Below are 18,964 nucleotides of genomic sequence, written 5' to 3'. Positions count from 1 at the left end.
GCGTAAGCGCCAACCGCCATAAGGTACCTTTGGGACGTCACATTTATTCATCTAGGTACACAACAATAGTCGATTCATTTAAAACTGTATGATAAAATTGATGAACGATCCTAATCCAAATACTGAAAACGTCTGCTCCAGTTGCTAATAAATATGTTTTAACAGTCTAATCTAATTCAGAAAAAAATATAGATTAAAAAAAAACTAATAATGACGACCAAAGTGGCCAAATATATCGCAACACGTGTTACTAATAGAAATAAGGTTTTGTACCGATATATTTGGCCACTTCTTCCGACACTATCTATATCAGCGGTCGGCAACCCGCGGCCCGCGGGCCGCATGCGGCCCGTGAACCTGTCACTTGCGGCCCGAGCCTCCCTGGCTATTTTGTAAATATTAACAAACGATAATGTCTAGTCTAGTCAAAAATATTAACAAAGTGCGGCCCTCGACAACTTCGTTAACTACTATGTGGCCCTTGGCTGCTAAAAGGTTGCCGACCGCTGATCTATATAATGCTGAATGTTCCTTTAGCAGTGGTTCTAACCAAATTTTCTTTTAAACCGTTTAACTGTACTGAAATCGTGTAAAAAGAAACAACTTTTTATAGTGAAAATTCTCTCATTATAAAGAGAAAATGTGAGCAAACGCTTTCAGTCACAAATCCCTCTAAAAAAATCAATGTTATACAGGGTGTAACATGAACACAGTGTGTAACATGAACACAGAGTGAAACATGAACACAGGGTGTAACATGAACACAGGGTGTAACATGATCACCATGTATATTAAAAAGTTGTACCTGGCGTGTCGATTTCTTCCTGCGGCCTCACCGGCTTACTGATGCTTTTCCTCTTCGAAGGCGAGTGTTTCAGGGCTATACATACAAATTATCATTATTATATGAACTTTACTTCATTTATTGTATGAACGCTGTGAGCCGAGAACTAAATACTATAAACACTTGACCCTGTACGGTGGTCGACAGTTAAAAACTGCGGGAACTAAAAATATCGGATTTTAAAGATTATTAGTAAAAAAATCTCATATTTTCAAGTGGCTAAGCAGCGTAAATAATTTAATAATTTACGTGATCCTTGAAGAAAAGGAAATACGACTATATCTAGTCTTTCAGTGTTCATACAAATAAATGAAGCTCATTCTTACATATTACTAAGATGTTCTAATGATTGCTATTTCAAAAATCATTTTTTTACAACATTGAATAATTTTTATCACAAAAAAAAACATTTTGCAACCAAAATAGACACACATTTATGTGTGTATTTTTGTATTATTGTACTTAGTTGAAAAGCAATCTAATAAAAACACCTCAATAATGCAATAAAAAACAATCTAAACATTAGCTAGAATGTGTGATTAAATAAAACTTCTAAAATGCTCATTAAAAGAAGCATTGCTCAAAAAACCGTGAAGTTAAGGCGCTGCGTAAATTAAAAAAATAGGCAGAAAGCCTAAAATACCTTAGTCTAAAAAATAAATAAAAATAAAGTTTCGAAAAACCATGCTCAACAGAAATATTTCAAGACGATTGAAAGACAGGAGAATGAGAGTTGGAAAATAGAAGAAAGAAACTTCAATAAAAAAAGGGTAAGTGTTTTAACGTAACTATTTTGAAAATAGGTAGATTTATGTCTACTTCCTAATCGATGTTACAGTTATACATAATACAAGCAGCAAAATGAGTAAAATTAGCCTAAAATTATCAAAATAAATGTACCGTTTGCTATATATTTCCAAATCCATGATTCCTATGGTTATAAAATCAGTTTATCTGACATTTGGATTGATCAACTAACGGAACTTATGACAGTTATATTGTCGTTGGTGTTCGATATAACCAGTATTTTTCATATTTTTCTTACCCTTTTTCATCAAAGTTATACAATCAATCACAAAATGGCGTCTGGCGCAGCAAAAACACTCAATACTGATCTTTGGGGGAATGACAACTGACATAATACCAAACAGGGTAGCTAGCTACGACCATGGTTGGATGTCTAGCGATTGGGAATAAGACCGAGATTGGATTTAAACACATTGATATAAATTATTAAAGTGTGGTTAGTAAACGCGAGTAGATTAGTTCATTGTCTATCAGGTTTCTTCCGTTGACGAGACAGTGATGTTTATAACACATTTACATGCCTTAAGGGGCCCACTGATTACCAGTCCGCCGGACGGTATCGGGCTGTCAGATAGAACAAAAAGTTTACAGTTCCGAACAACTGACATGCCGATACCGTCCGACCGACTGTTATCAGTGAGCCCCTTAAAAATTTTATCTATTGCGGGCACGTCATTCTATATGATATGAGATACAAAAATATCTTACAGCAACAGTTGCTATACTTCGTTTTTTTTAGCATTAGAAATTTGGTAAACAATCTTGATGTGTCTTTTAATTGAAAAACACATTTTAAAAATAAGTTACGGTAAATATGTAACAATTATGAATCTAATACGATCTTTTATAGTCTTCTGCTTTCATAAGTAATAGTTATTGATTTTTAAAAAGTGCTTATCTTCTTTCAAGTTCTTTCTAATGCTAAAAAAAACGAACTATAAGCGGGCGACGTGTTTAAAATTATCTTGACGCGACTTTATTGTTAAGAGAATAAGAGCGCGTCAAGGTAGTTTTGAACACCTCGCCCGCTTAGCAACTATTGCTGGTGACTGTAACTCTTGGTGTTTTTGTTTTATACTTGTTGTTATACGCGTTAGCAAGAGAACGATAAAATGATACGTCAACATACGAAATATTTCACTTTAAAACAACTTTTCACTAACGCATCAGCCGGGCTAGCACGTGATTGGCGCGACAGTATCTCGCGGCGAGATATACTACCCGACCCTCTTTTATTAACATAGAAAAAGACGGATAATCTATCTCGCCGCGAGATACTGTCGCGCCAATCATGTGCTAGGGGTGCTAAAAATTATATCAAGCTTTCCAATTAACATTAATTTCTCGTCAACGTGTTTACAAACACTGCATTCATTTTCTCATTATATTAAACATATAACATCATTGTGTTCAAAAACGCACAACGACAATCCAAACTATACAACGAGAAAGGGGAGACTCGACCAAAACGGGACATGCTGGAAGACCTAACGACCAGACTTACTCAAACCTCCATAGACGCGCACATTCCGAAGACGGACAATTGTGTGGAAAAAAAGGGAAAAACACATATTATTTTTCGAAATTTCCACGTAAAATTACTAAAGGGGACACCGGGGACGTGCATGACTAGATAAAGTCATGCAGAAATGCGTTTTTGGAAATAAAAAAAGCCAATTGTACAAAATTAAAGTGTTTACTAAGACATGCCTCGAATGCGTAACTGAAAGAACGTAAAATATTTAATTTGTTAAATAAAAAACACCACCAGCGGAATGCCTACTGAAACTTTCGGTTTGGGTGTTGGTGGCACGTTTACTTAATCTAATTTAAACCTATTATTCTAACAGCTACCTAGCTAAAACCGTACAGGTTCAAAATCCCGTTTCTCAAAAGCTTGTAACTTGTAATACGAGCGGATGTCACTTTTTGACAGCTTTTGTTAAAAAGGGACTTCCACTTGTATCACAAGTTACAAGCTTTTGAGAAACCCCAGTTCATGCAGTGCAAGTGTTATTTTAAACGTCAAACTTCTTTGAAATTATGACGTATAAATAACACTTGCACTGCGTGATATGCTATCAAAATCGTTACAGACTTATCTTGGTCAAACTCTATTATATTTTTACTTCAAAAGTAGCATTGCCGTTTTAACATGATTCCAAAATCAGCTAGAATGTAACAGGACTTTTACTACAAGGATGCAATATGTAAACAATTAAACATGCCTCCTGTTTTCTACTATCTGGCGCTAAAGTTCAGTATACATGCGAATTCTATCAATTTTTCACAAACTGTAGCTCCAAAACTTATTGTTTCGGTTATATCCCCGAGTCATTTTTACTGTTAAGATACAAAAAACAACTTTGAACTACAACAAAATGAAACATATCATGAAAACAGTAACACTTCCACCATGTCAGCAATGAGGTTTAAATACTTTAAATAGCATACACTACAAACATTCTTCACAAATCTCGACAAAAATCGTTATTTAGGGCAGAAAACCTCATAATTTGCAATATGTTTCTACGCAGGTTCGTGTTATTAACCGCATATGAAAAAAATAATTTACAACTACGAGGAATGGGCGGTCAAACCCGATAAGTCAAACTAGATAGGTAATTAATCACTTTAAAAAAGTCTACGCTCGTCACATATAGTTCTAATGTCATAAACCCATTTGCACGACTTGTAGGGTTTTACCGCATAATCCTCGAAATTACGGTATCGTCTTGGGTCGTCCCATTCGTTTTTCGTCAAGTTCTTAAATTAGTCCTGTTCTGCTTTCGTCACGTATTCTACATTGAAAGCCGCCGACGATTGTGACGAATGTACAATGGGTGACGAAAGTAGAATAGGACTAATTTAAGAACTTGACGAAAAACGAATGGGACGACCCAAGACGATACCGAAATTACTGTTTTTTCAAAACAAGTTCCTAATATCAAGACATTTTACGCAGTCAAGTTCTATTTTTTTAATCATACAAGATATCTTTCTGGATGCCCATAAATAGAGGGTTTCAGAAAAAAGTGTAAGTAGCGTTTAAAATTTAAAACCTAACAACTTTTGGGTTATTTCGACCCAGAATCACGAGGATGTTTTATACCCCAGTTTTTTTAAATATGTTTTAACCACCAACACCCGCCCCGGACGGACAGGCACACAGACAAACACCCTACAGTACCTATGTAGCTCGTGACCAGAGTCCTGAACTTGCGGTGGTTCCCTTTGATCTCGGGCAGGTCCACTAAGATTGTAAAGAAAGGACCCTTAGCGCGACGAACTTCGTACATTGACCCACTAAGGGCCTAGCCAAGATGCCAATCGTTTGCGCCGTAGCAAGCGAAACGGTAATCTCTATCCATATTAGTGCGACAGAGATTAGCGTATCGTTCACTACGGCGCAAACGATTGGCATTGTGGCTAGGCACCCTGATCCTATCTCTATCGCACGCGCAATTCTGTTCAGGGCGCGTAGCCAACGTGCCAATCGTTAACGCTCCGTAGCGTATCGTAGTCATTTCTATCACTCTTCCACACTAGTGAGACGCGACAACAGGGTTCGAAAGGATAATTATCAATGATAGTTATCTTGATAATTATCGTGATTTTTATGCTTGGTAATTATCGATTTGATAATAACCTATTAAACTGATAAAAAATAGCAAACAACACCCCAATTATTTTTTACTATCAAAGAAAATAAATATAGCACCATCCATATACCTGGCATAATTATCCGATATTTATTGGATAATTATCAAAGAGTATAACTATCTGGATAAGTTCGAACCCCGTGCGACAGTGACAGTTGCGTTTCATTCGCTACGGAGCGGAATGTCATTGACCACCGGCATCATGAGGGAGACAGCAATAGAGATAGGAATAAGAGGGCCAACGTACAATATTCCTTGCGCTAACCGTCCTCGCTTTATCGTTAGCATTTGTTACAGTATTAAAGGACCTTGTCTGACTGTAGTCGGGTAAAGCACAGAATAAGTAATAGTATTATCATACAGAACGGACACGCACCGCCCCGCCCCGACTCGGATTACCTCGCCCCGCGACTGGCCGCGACATGAATGTGTGCGTAAGTCGCTCTACTGAGAGCATGCCAGAAGTCCGTCAGATACACAATGACGCGTGTACAGACGTGCCGCGCACACATATAAAAGCAAATCATTTTTGATGTATGGCGTGTCCGCCCTGTGGTTAAAGTTCCACTTATTTTTTAACTCTTCATTATTTGGTTAATTGGCTACTTTCCTACTAGACAAATCAGCTTCTTATTAGGCAAAAATTTTGGAGACCCCTGCTTTACCCTATAACCACAAGTCTTAGACACAGTCCTGTACATTTGACAACACTTTTTTTACAAACAGCAAGTAATAGTACATTACTGCAGACGCCGGGAAAGAAGGGCTTGCCGGGTGAGTAGGTATAGACGGCCGACCGTAGGGAGGCCGGATAGTGATACGAAGTCGGCAAGACCTTTTCACGGCTAGGCATGTATAGTGCTTTTCTCAAACATATGCAATGAAATAAAAAAATTCACCACTCAAAAAAACAAATTATAAATATCAACCAAAAATAGCTACACGACAAAAGTTTTTTAATTTTCCTTCCAATCCTGCCATAATGACTTTTTTTTACGTAAGTCGTCCGTATTTCGCGTGTGTAGTGTTCGAATAGACCCTATTAGGGCCATTATACACAACCTGATAATAAGAATCTTAATTTCAATAAATAAAATAAATGCAGAGGATTTTAAATATTGTCTATGGTCTCTGGTGACTTACGTATAGACAAGATTTTAAATTTATTCATTAACACATTGAATCATACAGATTCGTAAGTATTCTTAATATCAGTACGTTCGTGTATAACAGGCGTTAACACGGATATTTTGGTCCGATAACCATACATTCACTAAAAATATTAAAAAAAATATAATTCGGCTGTTTAGCCTGTTCATGGACACAGACCCCATGTTTACATTAGAATTAAAACAAAATTACTTCCCGGCCTAGGCCTTCAATTTCGTATGAAACTCCTTTACAGTTCTCTGGAGTTGCTCCGCCCTAAACGTGATACTTCGAAGCCTGATATAACGCCCGGAGCGACGACATTTCATTGCATGTTTGAGAAAAATTACTTGTAATGTCTGTCTGAATCACGCTAAAAATAACTGACACTGTCAGTTATACAGAGTAAAGCAAAGACGAAGAGCACGAAGAACTTCGTTCATTGACCCGCTTGTTTCTATCTCTATCAAACGCATAATTATGTTAGTGTCCCGCTCGCGCACAGCAATCGGTGGGACAGCAATATGATTACGCGCGTGCGATAGATATAGCAGCACGCGGGTCTTTCGGGTCAATGTACCACATTCTTCGTGCTTAGCGTCTTTACTTTAATATTAGATATTTAATATTAATAAGTTACATTAATTGTAATAAAAAAAAAGTGTTATCACAGTTAATTTCTGTAATTTTGTGACTTAAACAATTTATTTATAGTCTTATTCCGGCAAAATATCAGTCATTACATGAGTACAGTCAGCAGCAATAGTTGCTAAGCGGGCGAGGTGTTCAAAATAATCTTGACGCGACTTTATTGTTAAGATAATAAGAGCGCGTCAAGGTAATTATGAACACCTCGCCCGCTTAGCAATTTCCGCTGCTGACTGTACTAGCCAGAGCGATATAAAGTTTTTTTTTCAGTCTCAAAATTACATACACACACATAATAAGTTACTCACGTTACCTTCAAATAGGATTAAACACATATGATTAGCTTGACATTAAAAGGAATGTAATACTTATTACTACAACAGTAAGGATTATTCCACTAAATAGTATTTTACTTAGGATATTTTAGCTAAATTTAGCTTGAGTGAAATTTACCAAATCTCTTCATATGAATTACAGTTTTTGGGTAAAAAATACATGATAGAAAACCAAAGGCGGCATCAGGGGCCCGTTTCTCAAAAGCTTGTAACTTGTAATACAAGTGGATGTCCCTTTCCAACAAAAGCTGTCAAAAAGTGACATCCGCTTGTATTACAAGTTACAAGCTTTTGAGAAACGGGCCCCAGATGGGCACGATTTGAAATGAACCTTAACCCGATACAATAAGGTTTACAATGGCGAGTTCTATGAAATAGTCATAGTCTTGTCCTTGCATATGGCTCGTCTCTTTGACCGCCAAAGACGTCATCTAACGCGCGCGGCTTCAACCCAATATCAACCTTAGTGCATTCCGACAAGGTTCACACGTGGTGCGCACCACGCACGATAAATGCATTCAAAGCGTTATGTAGTAACCAATATCTAACTCATCTTCCTCGCGTTGTCCCGGCATTTTGCCACGGCTCATGGGGGCCTGGGGTCCGCTTGGCAACTAATCCCAGGAATTGGGGTGGGCACTAGTTTTTACGAAAGCGACTGCCATCTGACCTTCCAACCCAGAGGATAAACTAGGCCCGTATTGGGATTAGTCCGGTTTCCTCACGATGTTTTCCTTCACCGAAAAGCGACTGGTAAATATCAAATGATATTTCGTACATAAGTTCCGAAAAACTCATTGGTACGAGCCGGGGTTCGAACCCGCGACCTCCGGATTGAAAGTCGCACGCTCTTACCGCTAGGCCACCAGCGCTTCCATTCAAAGCGTTATGTAGTAACTAATATCTATCGCTTAATTAGATAGAAGTAGCAAATACGTGCCCTAGACATTCAAATTAAAACCATGTCTTTGAGACCGTTATAAAGATATAGGGCAATTCGCCAGTAACTGGCCACCTGTTAGTAACCGGCCACCCTAAACTAAAAATGAATTCTATTCACCTATAAACAGAATACATTTTAGTATAAGGCGGCTAGTTATAGAAGGCTGGCCAGTTATTGAACCCTTATACTAATATTTTGTTTATAGGTGAATAGAATTAATTTTTAGTTTAGGGTGGCCATTTATTGGCCGGTGGTCAGTTACTGGCGAATTACCCTACATTATGGTTACATATTATTTTATTTTGGTAAATTTCACCCAAGACGGAATCAACACCGCTTTGAGCCCTAAATGATTCCTAGTGAATAGAAGAAAGAAAGGAAATATCGATAGACTTAGGTATACAGATGTGGTGCATAATTATTTTCCTTCGTATTTTTACGGAAACGCACGAACGTGTCTTGCTATTTCAGTCAGTCTCGGTACAAAAAGTACTGAGGTTGACTGAAGTAGCATGACAAATGCGAACTTTTCCGAGAAAATACGACGGAAAACTATTATGCCCTACATTTGTACCTATTCTCTTATTTTACCACCTAAGTGTAAGGCCTGAGTGGACGCTCTTGTTGGGCGTGCGGCGGGGCGGGGCGTGCGGTGTGCATGTTAAACAAATGCGCACGTATAGGAGCGGCCTTAGTGCACGCTGCTCACATCACGCGTGAGCCCACAGCCACGCTGCACGCCTCGCCGAGCGAGCCTCCACTCAGGCCTTACACTAACATATCTCACTTATAATATATAGCCTCCTAAGGTCCCATACAAACGAAACATCCAAAATTTGCCACTGAAATTTGAACCTAAACTGTAGGAAATAGAGTTGATTTTGCGTTGTTTGAAAACTGAACGAAACAAAGCAAAAGCGACTCTGTTCCAATTGTACATGGTTTAAATTACATCGAACCGAATAGGTACTATAGGTAGGACCTTGGGCCTTAGGAGGATAGGTATAAATGGTAACTTACTGACGAATACACACTTAAATATCTTTACAGTACATATGGTCCTATTTTCCCGCACTAGTGCGTAAAATAGCACTTTTCGTGCGAATGTCAAATTTTAAAGGGCCATATGTACTGTAAAACGTTGTACGATACACGTGAGAATAAGTAATTCGCGACTCGTGTCGATTAAAAGCACTCCCCTCGGTCGTATTTTAATTTATCGCCACTCGTTTCGAATTTCCTCTTTTTCGCACTTGTATCGAAAATAACTATTTTGTATTTATTAATTTAAGTGTGTTTTTCCTCAAACTTATCAAATAAGATAAATGATATAAAACTTTTATCTCAAAGTAACACTTACACGAAGGTATTTTCTTGAAAACTGTCTTAGCCATGAAATCCAAAAACCTTTGAGCGTAGAAGTTGGGTCTGTGGACTGACACGGTGTCCTAGAAAAAAAAAAGGAATTTCTTATACCATTATAGTTTACTAGCGACCCGCCCCGGCTTCGCACGGGTAGTGCAACGAATTTACACAAAACCTTTACGAATTATACACCAAACCCTTTCTCAAGAATCACTCTATTAATAGGGTGAAAACCGCATGAAAATCCGTGCAGTAGTTTTTGAGTTTATCACGAACATACAGACAGACAGACGCGGCAGGGGACTTTGTTTTATAATATGTATTGATGGCATTGACACGGTCGCCATGTAAGGTACAAAGATATGAGTAGAGTCCGTATAAGCTAACATTAAACCGACTTGAACAGATCAAAGTCTGGAGTGTCATTATAAACGTCATACTTTGATAGAATTTTGAGACTCATTATGACATTAACACACTTTGTCAGACAGAGTTAGCTAGATCCGACTCTAATGTAACAAGCAGATGATGGAATAATGAATCTGTCAATTTTATCGATTCCTTCTCATTACTATAGGACGACTGACGACGTCTGGCCTAGTGGCCTAGTGACCCTGCTGTGGAGTTGCGGTCCTGGGTTCGAATCCCGGTAAGGGCATTTATTTGTGTGATGAGCACAGATATTTGTTCCTGAGTCTTGGGTATTTTCTATGTATTTATATATTAATTATATTGTTGTCTGAGTACCCACAACACAAGCCTTCTTGAGCTTACTGTGGGACTTAGTCAATCTGTGTAAGAATATTCTATAATATTTATTTTATTTATTTATAGGAAACAGGACCAACATCACATTCGAAAAAGTGGCTGCTGTTTTAAACTATTTACTTACTGAACCGACTGCTTTTTTTTTTCAATTTACGTCAAAAAATCCGTTTATATTACGAGCTTTTGACGCATGCTATATTGTATAAAATCTGAAGACTAAAATTTACTATTCATCATGACAATTCTAACGAGCCCAAACTCAATGTGCCCACCATTAAACCAGCTTATCGATACAGTAAGGAACGTATAGCCGTCTCTGTCGCACTCACCCCGTCGTGTATCATGCTTTTCCACGTGTGTTCCAGTTTCTTACGAAGCCGGTACGACTGCAGAATATCGATGATGCCCAGGAAGAGTAGTAGTCGCTCGCCGCGCGCGTTCCGCGCTGGAATGCCGCCCGGGCTGAAAATTAAAAAAAAAAATAGAGTCGGTACAATGGCCTAATATGTATTCAAAATGGACTATCTGTCTCTTTCTACTCTACTTAGAAACAGACGGGTACAGACGGGTAATCACGAGGCAATGTTTTCTAAACAACAGCCGATTTTATATTTTGGAGAGAGGAAAATGTTTGTGTTGGGACTACGTTTGTATGGAGAAACAGCCGTCACATTTCCTCTTAAGCTCTGGTTTCCTAGGAAAGCGATACCGTAATACAGCGGTGAATGACGTCACTAGAACGTTGTCTATGTAAACCAAATGGCGCGGTTTCCTAGAGGGCGGTGATTGACACCGTAACGTCAAAAAGCGGTGCCGCCATTTGCATGACGGTTTCGTAAACGTTTTATTTGATAGCGGTAAAGCCATTTGTACTAAAATCTCAAATGCACCTTCTACTACGAGATTTGAACAAATGATCTTCCGTACTACGATTATTTTCCTCTTCTGATGATATTTCATCCTCCAAGTAAGTTATTAAAGCTAAATCCAGGGCCATGTTGCATAACAAACTACAACTAATATTACAAGCGGAACTCCTTTTCTTATTTCACTAATCAAAAAAGGAGTTCCGCTTGTAATATTAGTTGTAGTTTGTTATGCAACATGGCCCAGGTCGTCCATTTTCTCTCCTGGATACGTTTCGTTTGACCTTGGTGGCTGACGGTGTGTTATGACGCCGTGGTACTTTCCACATGTCGTCAGTGTCGTCACCGTAAACACGGCCGTCTTTTTGCGCCCGGCACCGCTTTCCTAGGAAACCGAAGCTTTAAAGATTACTTACGGCACATCATCCTCTTCGTCGATCGGTTCGCTCTCCGCCTGTATGCTCTCCATGGCTGTAGAGTGCGCCACGAGCCGCTGTCTGTTTATCGATCTGCGTACAAAATGGTTACGTAAGTTGTGGATAGATGGCGCCGTGCGAGTACAATGTGTACAGAATAGTTCCATCATAAGGATAGATGGCGGTGTGCGGATTTTTGTAATAGGTTATTCCTTGGGTTGGTTGGTTCATTCAAAAACAAACTATGTACACGTTGATTATTTCATGTTATCTACAATTCATTCCTTCATTTTGATGTAATGTAGTGAATAAATGTAGTACAGTCGCCATCATATATATCGAAGCGGCCGAGGTGTTCACAATATCTGAACACGCACTCTAACGCCTTGACAATAGAGGCGTGTTCAGATATTTGTGAGCTCGTTGACCGCTCCGATATATCTGATGACGACTGTACAATTATATTACCTACTAATAATCTAGGACATATTCACTATCAACCACATAACAAACTATCTACATCATAGTAATTTTACATACTTTTTGTATCTAAGAAAGGAGGTAAGATATAGAAATCTAATAGATATTACCTACCTAACTACAAATATTACAATTAAGTGTGTTGCTTTAAATTATGGTATAGATGTTAGAGAGAATCAGTTGTTTTTTTTAGGTAAGGAAGGACATGCTGATATTTTTTTAACTTAGAATAAATTTAAAAGTGGAACAATTACTGTCTTGGGTGAGACTTGAACTCACTGCCTCAGGATAATAGCAGCATTCGCAGACGTTTCAGCTAGTTTTTTTTTTTTACTTTTATAATTATTTTTGGATCATATGGTATGGAAGTAAGATAGGTTTAGACTCTAGATACGATCCAGGGTCATGCATCAACATTTTTGCTACCTGGTATTATATTATACATGCAATTTGTAATTATAATTTTCATAATTTCTAATGTCACAGTCCATAGAAAATAATCGCAAAGTGATATAAAATCCTTAAAGGCTTCGTCACACAGGCGCGTTTTCCGGGCGGGGCGTAAGCGCGACGTGAGCGTTTTATAAGTTTATAAGCGGCGCGCCCCGCTCACACCCCGCCCGGAAAACGCGCCTGTGTGACGAAGCCTTAAGTCAAACACATTCCGCTTAGGGCGGTATTCCACCTGCCCAATTTCTTTGTCCAATGTGTGTTTTGTCTCACATTTTGCTTGAGAGGGAGAGTGAGACGGCATGAGATTGGACAAACATATTGGACAGATGGAATACGGGTTTATCTATTTCTTCTGCTGACTGCACTCATACTGATATTCGGGAAATAGAGATGGAGATTATTTCCCATAAATTTTTAAGTCATAATGTATTGTTTGTCATATTATCATTAGTCCTAAAACTGAAACCGTTAACTTTTCAGGATTTTCGTGAGGTTATCCTATATATAGGTTAGGTTTGTTTTATGGCAATCCTGAAATGTGACGCGTTTCTGAACCAAATAAATTATGGCTAAAGAAAATGCGGGCAAACGGGGACTTAAAACTTTTTGGGAAACGATAGAGACCCGGGGCCCGTTTCTCAAAAGCTTGTAACTTGCAATACAAGCGGAAGTCCCTTTCTAACAAAAGCTGTCAAAAAGTGACATCCGCTTGTATTACAAGTTACAAGCTTTTGAGAAACGGGTACCGGTACATATATTTTGCGACCGTTTTTTATGGGCTATGACACTGTTATATTTGCAATATTTGTCCTATATACAGTTGCATGTTAGGATCAGACGAACACATTTTCAAGGCCATGTTAATACGCTTTAGTACTGTCGACATTGATAGATTACGTGTGTATTGTGGGTCTATACTGTATGTATGTGTAGTATATGTAGTTACTAGTTTTACATACGAATATCTGGGAGACCGCTTTGCTCGGAAAACATATAAAAACTCAAAAATGCGCGTTTTTCCAGAGTTAAGACCTAGCTAGATCGATCGAAATCGTTAGAGCCGTTACCAAGATCCCCGATATATAAGTACCTATAAAAAAAAAAGAATTGCTCGTTTAAAGGTATTAGACAATGAATGAAATAAGATGACGCACGGAATTAATTAAACGAAACAAAGAAAAACATAAATAGATATGTAGTTAAAACATACATCATAAATTAATATTAAGGTTTGTTTGTACATAATAAAGATTACGTTACTTCCTCCTCAGCAAAAAAAAAACACCATAAATTTTATAACTGTATTTTATCTTAAACGCATTATCTGCTTTCCTTTAGAAATAAAATACGTAAGATGACATACGAACGATACGAATTACCTATTCGCACGTGTATTGTACAACTAACATAATTACAGTACTAGTACATAATTATGGCACTGTAAATTTTCGACGTAGTTACGTAATGTGGTTTTTATAGCACCTGTGCCCTGTTTATCAAAAGCTTGTAACTTGTAATACAAGTGGAAGTCCCTTTTTGAGAGCTTTTGTTAGAAAGGGACTTCCACTTGTATTACAAGTTACAAGCTTTTGAGAAACGGGTCCCGGGTATCTATTGTTTCGTAACGTAGCACCAGATGTACTGTAAAGTCTATTTCTTAGAAATTTCTCAGCGCCTAGGTATCCTGAATTTGTAATATGTCTAAAGTAGGTAGTTTTGTGTGCCCTGTTGCTTCCGACTTGTATTTTTTTTGGCTTATTATTTTAATCTATCGATGTCGACAAAAGTTAGTTGCTAAAGATAGTAAACATTATGCGTGTTATGACATTAATTATTTATACAAATGTTCCGTACTGTGTCCTTTTCACTTGTGCCTTGAAGTCCTCGTTCTCACATCTGAAATGATTATATACAGAATAATGCCGCCACCCTAGAGAATCGTGTCATAAATTATATATTATATAATTACATAATAGGATAGATTTTACGTGGTTCCTTTAGATATATTTTAAAATATGTAATATAATACATAAAGTGGATATAATGTGCAAGTAAAATACGTTATAAAATTATCAATTGATGATAGAATAATGAGGCAAATCCTCAAATGCGCATACAGGCGCATATGAATAGAAATACACTTTAACTTTGGTATTTTACATATATGATAATGTGCATTTTATAAAATTTCCTATCGACAAAGCTTCAGATTTTCATTTAGTTATTAATTGTAGAAAATAATAAATATTATATGTAATATAATTATCAAACATCAAATTTTATAAGTTACCGCAACATGTAAGGAGTCACACAGTGCCATCTTCATCTGGGGCCCGTTTCTCAAAAGCTTGTAACTTGTAATACAAGCAGATGTCACTTTTTGACAGCTTTTGCTATAAAGGGACTTTTGAGAAACGGGCCCCAGCTACATTCAAAGCACGAAATTTTCTTACATGTTACGTTACGTTTTTAAAATAAATAACTCTTTGGAATTACTAATCGCAATAGTTAAAGCCCTCGCCTCACTCGGCCGCCAGCTCACCTCGTCCGATTCAGTCCGGTCTTCTTGTTCCCGTCCTCCTCTCCGTCGCTCTGTCCGGATTCCGTCCGGGTCCGGGCCTCGGTTTTCTCTCGTTGCGCCTCGTCCAGGTTGTGGATGCCGACTAGGAGAGAATAGTCCATGATCTGTAAATAATGATAGATAGATAAAGCATTTATTGCCACAACAAGGATTTTTGATTACAATTATTTTTACACACTTAAGCTATACTTAACCTAAACAGTATATAGAGTAGACTTTAGACTTCAGAGTAGTTTAACTAGACAGTATAACCTAGACATTACATGACAATTGGACAGTCTCAGCCATGGTCTAATAAAACATGGTCTTCTCTTCCCAGAGTGTCACTTGCCTACGTCACAATAACATTGCCACTTTATTTCAACATAACATGTTACATGGGTACATTATATCTATGGTTAATAAGTTAAAATATTTCTTTATAATTTTATAATTTTCATTTATATGTATTTTATCTTAAATTTTACAATAATACCTCATTTTTAATTATTCGTTATCAATATCTTCCGATTCACGAAAGAAATTTCAGACGTTCGGGTAATTCTATTTACACTACTGGCAACACAGGATAGCGCTGTCACATTTGACAATCCGCCATTTTGTCCCTGACCGTCATCCTTGTCGAACGCGTGTTAATTGTTATTTCCTTCTCGCTCAGTGTCAGCAGTCGCAGTGTTACGAAAATGGTTGGCTGCTCTATTCGGAACTGTAAGAGTAGGAGTGAAAAGTGCAGTATAGATTTGTTTTATTTTACTATGTTTCTACATGAATAACTTAAAATTAATGCCGTTAAAAGAATTTTCACCGTTGGTTAAAATTCTCCCACATTTTAAAGTTTGAGAACCTGTAAACAGCATGATGACGTAGGCAAGTGACAGTTAGGTCATTCGCGAATCTCGGAAGAGAGTACCAGGCGGAGTATATTATTATACCATGGTCTCAGCTAATGTGTTGGAAGCCCCGTCTTTTACTGCGTGGTTTCAGCGCTGATTTTCAGCCTGCCCGAAATTGAGGCGGTGACACAAGGCGACTGCTCCCTCTGCAAAGTTTTTATAAGCGCGTTATATGTCTCTGCCTCTAGGAAAATGCCCTCGGTGTGGTGTTCCATGAAGTCCAGATCCTTATATGTAGCATAAGCCCTTCTATCGTATTTGTTACTGATAATATTTACCTTGAAACTCTCCAGCACCCTGCAATCCCTCTGCATAGTCTTTATAAGCGCGTTGTATGTCTCTGCCTCTAGGAAAATGCCCTCAGTGTGGTGTTCCGTGAAGTCCAGATCCTTGTATGTAACATAAGCCTTCTATCGTATTAGTTACTAATAATATTTACCTTAAAACTCTCCAGCACTCTGCAATCTCTCTGCATAGTCTTTTTAAGCGCGTTATATGTCTCTGCCTCTAGGAAAATACCCTCGGCGTGGTGTTCCATGAAGTCCAGATCCTTGTATGTGGCATAAGCCCTTCTATCGTATTAGTTACTGATAATATTTACCTTAAAACTCTCCAGCACTCTGCAATCTCTCTGCATAGTCTTTTTAAGCGCATTATATGTCTCTGCCTCGAGGAAAATTCCCTCGGTGTGGTGTTCCATGAAGTCCAGATCCTTGTATGTAGCATAAGCCCTTCTATCGTATTAGTTACTGGTTCTATTTACCTTAAAACTCTCCAGCACTCTGCAATCCCTCTGCATAGTCTTTATAAGCGCGTTATATGTATCTGCCTCTAGGAAAATACCCTCGGCGTGGTGTTCCATGAAGTCCAGATCCTTGTATGTGGCATAAGCCCTTCTATCGTATTAGTTACTGATAATATTTACCTTGAAACTCTCCAGCACTCTGCAATCCCTCTGCATAGTCTTTATAAGCGCGGTGTATGTCTCTGCCTCTAGGAAAATGCCCTCAGTGTGGTGTTCCATGAAGTCCAGATCCTTGTATGTAGCATAAGCCCTTCTATCGTATTAGTTACTGATAATATTTACCTTGAAACTCTCCAGCACTCTGCAATCCCTCTGCATAGTCTTTTTAAGCGCGTTATATGTCTCTGCCTCGAGGAAAATTCCCTCGGTGTGGTGTTCCATGAAGTCCAGATCCTTGTATGTAGCATAAGCCCTTCTATCGTATTAGTTACTAATAATATTTACCTTAAAACTCTCCAGCACTCTGCAATCTCTCTGCATAGTCTTTTTAAGCGCGTTATATGTCTCTGCCTCTAGGAAAATACCCTCGGCGTGGTGTTCCATGAAGTCCAGATCCTTGTATGTGGCATAAGCCCTTCTATCGTATTAGTTACTAATAATATTTACCTTAAAACTCTCCAGCACTCTGCAATCTCTCTGCATAGTCTTTTTAAGCGCGTTATATGTCTCTGGCTCTAGGAAAATACCCTCGGCGTGGTGTTCCATGAAGTCCAGATCCTTGTATGTAGCATAAGCCCTTCTATCGTATTAGTTACTGATAATATTTACCTTAAAACTCTCCAGCACTCTGCAATCCCTCTGCATAGTCTTTATAAGCGCGTTATATGTCTCTGCCTCTAGGAAAATGCCCTCGGTGTGGTGTTCCATGAAGTCCAGATCCTTGTAAGTGGCGCGGGAGCCTTTCTGTCGTTCCGATTTACTGGCCTGTGGGAAAAAGAATAAGATTAGTTTTAAGGATAGATAGATGGACAGGACGCACGAAAGTTACAGACATCGACAAAAGAATTGGTGTAAGGCCTGAGTGGACGCTCGAAGCGGAGCGTTCGGCGGGGCGTGCAGCGTGGCTGTGGGCTCACGCGTGACGTGAGCAGCGTGCACTAAGGCCGCTCCTATACGTGCGCATTTGTTTAAGGGCCTACTGCAGCCGCGTCTGGCGCTTCGTAAACCACGCCCGCTAGTTCTTCCCTCCCCGCTAACACGCACACATGGAAACGCTTCGCGCCGCACGTGAAGTTTGTGTGACCTTTTAGCACCATCTAACGTTACAGAAGTTAACTACCATTATACGTGGTCGCTGCGGTCGGCCAGAAACTTAAATTCGGAAAAAATTGAAACAGATGGCGTTGTTACTTGTTCATAATAGCAAACAATAAAATAATTAATTCATAAACCTGCATATTTATTGTTGTTTTGGAAGATGTTAACATCATAGAAGCAGCAGCGTATATAGCATATAAGTTAAGAGTATTGATAATAAGAAAATAGCACAAGAACAGAAAAGAGATTATTTTTGATAAAATATGACGAAAACAGATTTACTTGATTACGCTCACCTGACTTTGCGGTCACTAAATGCAAATTTCAACCTTATTGTTATGGGGTTACAATAACCCTGGGGTTGCAGGCGTCCATGGTCGTTATTATTATAAATGCTTTGGTTGAAATGCTTTTTATTAACCCTCGAATTTTTCATAGGTACAGTCACCTGCAATAATATGTTACTCTTCGACGGCCGCAAAAATATGTGACACGCTCTTATGGCTCTACAAATAAGATCTAACATGATCTACCGCAAAACGGCCTTCGGTGTGTAACATATTATTGCAGCTGACTGTACTCGTATTCATTGTTGTATAGGTAGGTATTAATATCTTTTATCCGATCGATTTGCATTTATTTGAAATAAATCACAGTGTTTAGTAATTATATGTTTTATTGAATAAGAGATT

At 38.4% G+C, this 18,964-nt stretch overlaps 1 protein-coding gene across 11 annotated transcripts in view; it reads right to left on the bottom strand.

The window, feature by feature from the left end:
- The window catches only part of LOC134659129 (phosphatidylinositol 4-phosphate 5-kinase type-1 alpha), a 91,281-nt gene that overhangs the window by 23,343 nt on the left and 48,974 nt on the right, over positions 1 to 18,964 (bottom strand). For 6 of the 11 annotated variants that reach the window (XM_063514741.1, XM_063514742.1, XM_063514748.1 and 3 more), the window contains 8 exons: positions 17,784 to 17,939; positions 15,279 to 15,421; positions 14,591 to 14,632; positions 11,804 to 11,896; positions 10,851 to 10,983; positions 9,749 to 9,836; positions 4,842 to 4,904; positions 806 to 880 (listed from right to left, as the gene is read on the bottom strand). In XM_063514741.1, coding sequence (XP_063370811.1) covers positions 806 to 880; positions 4,842 to 4,904; positions 9,749 to 9,836; positions 10,851 to 10,983; positions 11,804 to 11,896; positions 14,591 to 14,632; positions 15,279 to 15,421; positions 17,784 to 17,939 — 793 coding nt within the window. The remainder of the gene's footprint in view (positions 1 to 805; positions 881 to 4,841; positions 4,905 to 9,748; positions 9,837 to 10,850; positions 10,984 to 11,803; positions 11,897 to 14,590; positions 14,633 to 15,278; positions 15,422 to 17,783; positions 17,940 to 18,964) is intronic. The other 5 variants (XM_063514744.1, XM_063514751.1, XM_063514747.1 and 2 more) reach the window with 3 other exon arrangements.

Source organism: Cydia amplana, chromosome 24 (genome assembly GCF_948474715.1).
Source record: "Cydia amplana chromosome 24, ilCydAmpl1.1, whole genome shotgun sequence".
In the NCBI taxonomy this organism is placed as follows: domain Eukaryota; kingdom Metazoa; phylum Arthropoda; class Insecta; order Lepidoptera; family Tortricidae; genus Cydia; species Cydia amplana.
This window is presented reverse-complemented; position numbering and strand designations above follow the sequence as displayed.